Genomic DNA, 7,739 nt, shown 5'->3' with positions numbered 1-7,739 from the left:
TTCATTTTAGGAGGAAAATGAAATCTATCATGAAGACTTAACGTTACTTTAAACACAATTTCCCAAATCAATTGATGACTTTGAAATATCCCTATTATGGAAGGTAATTTAACTAATAAAGTTATTTGGCAGAAGTGCCATGATTGTTGAATGTTTGTATTTGGGATGAATGGTCATTATGAATTATAATGAAACGTTGTGTCGGTCTAGAGGACCATTGATTTCTAAGGGTTCTAGATTTGGTGAGAGGAATGAAAATCCTATCCTATACGAAGGCCTATATACAAACAAAAAAAAAACAGAAACTTTCATTGTCCTGGTGCATCACTTTGAGCAATGAGATTCTACATATTTCTCCCACCTTTTTTTTTCTTGTTTTGTCGGCATGTGTTTACTCCTGATTTTTCCTCCGTAGCGTGCTAATGAGATTGTACTTATTTTTTGCTCTGAACGGTCAATCATGATTTTTGTTTAATAATTTTATTGTTCTCGTATGGTTGGTGATGTTGAAAGTTATTTTGTACGATGTCCATATATCATTTAATACAATATACTACCCTTGTAAAGTTGTAGAATTGTGAAAAATTTACCATCTCAAGTGAAATACTTGTCTATGTGATTTTTTGGGACATAAACTAAGTAATGTCGCAAAATCTCGTAAATAGATATAGATTTACAAGGGAAAGAAATATTAAAGGCTATAGAAAAAGCAAAATAAAATTGAAGGCTCCACCATTATCTTCTATTTTTTACCATCTTCATGGACGTACTTGTCTCAAGATAAGTAACATTTATTCTACCGAAGAATCTCTATTAAACAAAAATTTAAAAGAATATAATGGCATAAAATTCCTTTTGTTCGCCCCCAATAATTTTGTCTAAAATATACTAATTAAAGGGGTTGAGGCATATATATGGAAATTAAAAATCCCAAATGGAATCATGATGGTATTGGATTTCATCCCACTGATGATCCTCAAAAGAAGAGGAGGGACAAGTGTATTCTCTAACAGGTAATAAAGCCCCGGCAAACTCCATCCACATTTTTGGGGAGTCCAACGGGGATTCATTAATCGCCTGAATTTGACTCGGTGAGAGACCTACTCTCACCGGGCCTGCACCACAGTTGTCTGGATGATCATCAATTGGCCGTTTGAACCTCATTGCCGCTTCATGAGCTGCCATTTGTACATCTTCAGGTCTTGAACTTGAGGGTTTTGGGAATGTATGTATTAATTCAGGGAAATTGAGCCTTAAGTTTGGTCTCTCACCTTTTAGATGAAATGCAGCAACATCATAAGCTGCAGCAGCCATTTCTGCTGTCTCATAACTCCCCAACCATATTCGAGTTTTCTTTCCTGGTTCGCGGATCTCAGATACCCATTTCCCCCATTTTCTCTTCCTTACTCCTCTATACATGTCGATATTATTCTTACTTTCTTGATCATCTTCCATTTTAAATTTGTCACTCAAAAAATTAATATGGAAGTGAAGTTTGAGGGAACTAGCATATATATATAGTTGAATTATTGATGAGCAAGTAGGAATGGGTACTTGAAAGTGAGCTTCCACGTAGTTGCATGAAAGTGGATTAAAGTTGTATGACAGAATGAAGCAAAAAACGCTCTTTTTGATTTTTCATGTATCTCCATGTGTTTGATTTGGACCCCTATGATTGACCAGTATATATATATATATATACTCCCTCTATTCCTCGTTACTTGTTTATTTTTTATTTTTTAATTATTCCTACTTATTTATTTAATTTGACAAATTAAGAAATGACAAATTTTTTTTACCTATTATATCCTTAATTAATTAATTTGAAAAAGTAGAACTTCATAAAAAGCTTAAGTATTTAATTCATCTATTGTTGTCTCCTCTATTCAGATTAGCAAATCAGAAATAATTAAGATGAAAAGAAAAAGAAAAGAACTATCTGAATTCACAGAACCCAACATCTACTTCATAATTAATAGGGGTAAAATGATAAACTCGTTATGTCAATCATTGTTTTCTTAATAGGTATGACAAATCAAAAGTGGACAAGTAATTAGGGGCATAGGGAGTATATATGATGATGCGACGTGTTAATATACTTATTTTTTTTTTCTTTATCCATTTTTTAATTTGAATAATGTGATATATGGATCTCGTGGTCCACGTACATATATATGGATTCTTAAAGTATTAACTAATAACATAAATAATATGTATTAAGTATCATACACAAACTTTAAATTTAGAATAATGAGGTGTTGGGTAGCTCAATTGCAAAAGGTCAAAGTAGATTTTGGTGTTGACAAAAAAGTTCGCATAGATAGACACATTGTGTATCAGGTGGTGAAATGTGGATTTTCAGAAAATTTTATTAATGTGAACGACATTTATATTTTTCTCTCTGGTACTAGATACAAGATTTCGTGCTTATTTCTCCGCTTCAAAATAAGTAAATTGTTAAAGTAATGCATATTTATTTAGAAAAAAAGTTTAGGATATAAAATAAATATCACTTTCTATTTTCGCCCTTTTAGTTATTCTCAAACTATTCTTGAAAATATAAATAATTCAAAGTTAAATTATAAATATGAACAATTAACTCTCTTGAAATTATCACCTAAAAGAAAAATGACGGGCAAAAATTGAAAAAAAAAATTAATAACTCTCTTAAAATTTGAACAATTTATTTATTTTTAATTATGAAAAAAAGGTCAACAATTCACTTATTTTGAAATGGATGAAGTATTTTTAATTGATTTTAAGGAGGATATTCGAGCTTTATCAATGTGATGCCAAAATATTATATTTTTAGCTATAATTTGCCTCATATTTAGTACCTTTGATATCTCTTTGAGCATTGATTTCATGTATTATACTTATGTTGGATGTTTTTTTTTAATGTGTAGGACGAAAATAAAGATATTAATTTGAGCCAAAAATAAATATAATAGATCTTCGAACGAAGTTTGAAGAGAAGCCATGAAAATCAACCTGGATCCCGTCCGAGTGCAAGACCAAGCTTCAAGAATAAAGACCAAGACAATTTACAAAGGGCATCTTTAAAGCCACCACGACGCGGCAAGTCAAAGTTGCGCAGAACTTTGTATTTCATTTAATTGAAAGTATTTTCGTCCGAGGACTTTTGGATAATCTATATATACATCTCAAACACGATTTTTGAAGGGTTAGCACACAGAGCATGCAGAGAAAAGGTGAAGAACGATTTTTTTTTTTTTAGGTTTTCTTTGTATTATTTATTATTCTTCATTGAACACATGCTATTCATGAATTCTGTGTTTTATAATCGAATCATGAATGACTAAACTTTTTAGTTCTAGGACTGTGGGATAGTTTAACAATCGTAATTCTTATTAAGAATTTTTATAATTGAGTTAGTTACTTATTTTTAGCATATTTGATTTTCTGTCCAACTATCGAATACTATTTATGGCTCATAAATTGGACTCGAAAGAGGAAATTTGCCAACATAATAAAAAAAAGTAGAGCCTGATCATGAACTTTATAGGAAGAGGGAATCGATTTGCTAACATGTACAGGCATGTACACGTTATCCTTGTTTAGTTGATACAGAAAAAAATATAGAAACACCTCTATTGATCGACGACCATAGAAATATAAGCGTTAGGGATAATTAAGTAGTCTTAGAATTATCGACAAGATACTCAATAAATGATATCAATCTGTAACTAGAAACTCAAAACAAACAAATAAACAAATAAATGTACAATTGGATAGGTCAACTGGATTGTCAATTTCCCATGACCCTTTACCTTTTTCTTCCTTGATTAAAAATAAAAGTATTCTTAACTTGTTATAATTTTGATTGTCTTTCGTAGTTAAATATTAGTATAGTAAGAAATTCAAAATTATTTATTTCTTTCTGAGTAGTTGAAATGATAATTTAAAGTGGACGATCAACCAATCTAACAAGTCTCTATGAATATAATATTTGGACTTACATCCTATATTACTTGTATGATTGTGTGCAATTTCATGTGAGTTTGAACGCAAAAGAGGATTTCAATTCACATCACACGGCTTCATAATTGTTCTTCAAGGATTGACTACGAAACTACGGAAATAATTATTTATCATCAACTAGACTAAATGGTACATATATTATATATTATAAACTAAAGCTTATGTGCTTCCCCCTTGGAAGAAAAATCTTACGATTAATAATTTTGGTACATATATATTTGTCCTTTAATAAGAAAGTACGAGGAGCATTCAATGATATTTATATATATATAAACATAAAATATGCTAAACCAAAGTATTGATAATTAATATATTAATATAGGAATAGGAAAGACAATTTACTGCAAAGTATAACACCCATTATGATTGTCCATCTTATTTACCTCAAAGTATTGAAAATTAATATATTTGTAAAATATTATTAAACACTTATAAATATAATTTAAGACATATCCAGTAAGCTTACAAAGAACATAAAATATGTTAAACAAAATATGTACAAAGTGTGTTTCCTATTCAACCTAAAGAAATATTTTATATATATATATATATAAAAATATCATTGAATGCTCCTCGTACTTTATTTTTCTTCCAAGGGGGAAGCACATAAGCTTTAGTTTATAATATATCATATCATATATATATATATATATATATATATATTAAACAATAACTTATAGCTTATTCAAGTTGTCATAACTAGTATTAAAAGATCACATAATCTAATATTCGTTGTACCATTATGTTAGACACAAATATTTAATCAAGTAATAAATTTTTAAGTACAATTTTTCATATGTTGAATATAAAATATATCACTTCCTTTATTTTCAGACACTAGCCTCAAAAAGTGGTAAACCTCAAGTATATATATTCAATTTTATGTTATGTGGTTAACTTAACTACCTAATAGACATTTATGAATATGAATAAAAAAAAATTTAAAGGAAAAAATGAGCAAAAAATGTTTAATAGAAATACCTCATCATATATTTATTGGAACAAGTCATAATTCAAGTGTCAAGATAAAATATACTGACAAATTTAACTGTCAAGATAAAATATACTGACAAATTTAACGGATTATCAATATATTTGGTTAGAGAATCAATTGATCTCATTAAATAGTGTAATAAAATACTATTTATTTTTATCTAAAACACACCACAACCATAGTTCCACTCCTTTTTTTTTTTTTTTTTTTTTGTATATCACAATATAATAAAATATTGGATAAAAATACATTTACTTTGCTTATCTTAAAATATGAAAACTGAAATTGTTGGAATATTATTTCTACTTTGTTGGCATAAGAAATATTTACTTCAAAACTTTTGATCGTGGTTAAATTGTACGTACTTAAAAGTATTTATATCATTTATGTCTCTAATGAAAGCAATCATATCATATATATAAATAAAAGAAAAGTCTAGTCCCGCCTACGTGGCATCACCACAAATCAGATTCCATTTTAATTTATTTTATTTTCAAAATTAGTCTTCCCCTTTCATGAAAAGTTGTCGCCATCTCCTTGGCACACGTGACGGATCATACTCTCTTGCCTTAGACCACTATCAAGGCTATGAGTTTTCATAGGGCAGATGATCCTTACCCGTGAAGGTAGTTTGCTTGCTTACTTGTTAAAGTAAGACAGAAAGAGTACCTGTCCTCTCCTTACAGTCAAGTGGCTTTCCGCTCCTCTCCACGAAAAAAGCCCTGCCCTCTCCTTCGCTACTAGGAAAGTAAGCAACTTCTATTAGCGCCGGAACTTGCTACCCGGTGAACATGAGGTCCCACTCACTATTCATGGCCAGACAAAAAGGGACCACTAGCCTAGAGAATCAGATAGGGAATAGGCCTTGAGTGTGACTTTTATGAAAAATTGTGACTTTTATGAAGAGTTGCCACTTTTATGAAAAAATGTGACTTTTATGAAAGGTTGTGACCTTTCCGAATGGCTGTAACTTTTCCCGAGAGTTGTAATCTTTCCGAAAAGTTGTGACTTTTGTGAAAATTTGTGACTTTTTGAAGAATTGTCACTTTTATGAAAAATTGTGACTTTTATGAAAGGTTGTGACCTTTCTGAAGGGTTGTAACTTTTCAAAAGAGTTGTAACCTTTCCGATAAGACACAATAATCATTTGTTCACACTCCCTTTGTTATCTATATATAGAGGACTTTCCTCTCATTTTTTTAAAAAAATAAAATTTTGAACTTCTTCTTTTGGACAATTAATTATTTGTGAACTTTGTTCCCGTTGAATGACTCACTGACACAATTGTTTTTGTATCAATACAGTGGTGAATAAAATAATTCTATCTGGAGAGGATCTATTCATTTAAACGTTGGGTACTATAGGGGAATAATTTCCTTAAGGGGACACTGTGCATTCAATGGGCTTGATTTTTTCAATTTTGTTTCATTCTATTTTTTAAGATCCTGGTATGTTTTTTACAGTCATTAATTTATGCTTATAATATTAGAATCATAGGCCCGCCTACATGGCGCCACCACAAATCAGGATTCCTTTTTAATTTATTTTATTTCCAAAACTAGCCTTCCCCTTTTATGAAAAGTTGTGACTTTTATGAAGAGTTGTCACTTTTATGAAAATTTGTGACTTTTATGAAAGGTTGTGACCTTTCCGAAGGGTTGTAACTTTTCCAAAGAGTTGTAACCTTTCCGAAAAGTTGTGACTTTTATGAAGTGTTGACACTTTTATGAAAAGTTGTGTCTTTTATGAAAGGTTGTGACCTTTCCGAAGGGTTGTAACTTTTCAAAAGAGTTGTAACATTTCCGATAAGACACAATACTCATTTATTCACACTACCCTTTGCAGTCTATAAATAGAGGACTTTCCTCTTATTTTAAAATAACGAAAATTCGAACTTCTTCTTCTTCTTCTGGACAATTAAATATTTGAGTACTTTGCTCCTGTTGAATGACTCACTGACACCATTGTTTTTGTATCAATACACTGGTGAATAGAATCATTCTATCTTAAGAGGATCTATTCTTTTAAACATCGGGTACTGTAGGGGAATAATTTCCTTAAGAGGACACTGTGCATTCAATGGGCTCGATTTTTTTCCATTCTGTTTCATTCTATTTTCTAAGAACCTAGTATGTTTTTTACAATCATTAATTTATGCTTATAATATTAATTATTGTTTTTGAGTACATGCTTTAAACTTTGTTGTTTGTGTTTATGCAAAGTTATTGTTATAAAAATTGGTTACTACAGATTAAATAACAAACATTAATTGAATATTCAAGCAAGTTTTCTATACTGAAATTGTTGAAGGTACAATAAAAGAAAGCCCTTACAAATCTCTAATTTCTTCATCAACAATGACATTCCTTCACATACAAGGATGTGATTTTGTGTTCTTTAGAAAATCCTCTAAGAGTTAATAACTTTGCATTCCCATATTTTTTGGTTTTATGTTGTTGTTATCTATTTTTACTAAATTTTATCAGTGGATATTATGAGTGCTTTAAAGATTGAAAATTGATTTAAGTGTTGGTTAATTTTTCGAGGTATGTTATTTCAAAACAAATGAACTTTTCTGGTTAGAATGATTTGTTATCATCATTGGATATCTCATAGTTTACTCCCTTTAATGTATATTTTTTTCTCGTTGTTTTGTTGTTTCCTTAAAATTGTATTGATTATTTTTTGTTTGGTATGTATATGATCTCACTTGGACAAAAAAATTCGTCCTTTTAATGTTTTT

The 7,739-nt window shown here is 29.9% G+C and overlaps 1 protein-coding gene across 1 annotated transcript; it reads right to left on the bottom strand.

Moving 5' to 3' along the window:
- Positions 1-719: 719 nt before the first annotated feature.
- On the bottom strand, positions 720-1,463 carry LOC125844778 (ethylene-responsive transcription factor ERF022-like). Its single transcript, XM_049524113.1, has one exon. It carries the CDS (start codon positions 1,453-1,455, stop codon positions 922-924), a length of 534 nt encoding a protein of 177 aa, XP_049380070.1. The 5' UTR covers positions 1,456-1,463; the 3' UTR covers positions 720-921.
- Positions 1,464-7,739: the final 6,276 nt, after the last annotated feature.

The sequence above is a fragment of the Solanum stenotomum genome, chromosome 11 (assembly GCF_019186545.1).
Source record: "Solanum stenotomum isolate F172 chromosome 11, ASM1918654v1, whole genome shotgun sequence".
Lineage (NCBI taxonomy): Eukaryota > Viridiplantae > Streptophyta > Magnoliopsida > Solanales > Solanaceae > Solanum > Solanum stenotomum.
Note: the sequence above shows the minus strand (reverse complement) of the source record. Positions and strands in the feature narration are given on the sequence as shown.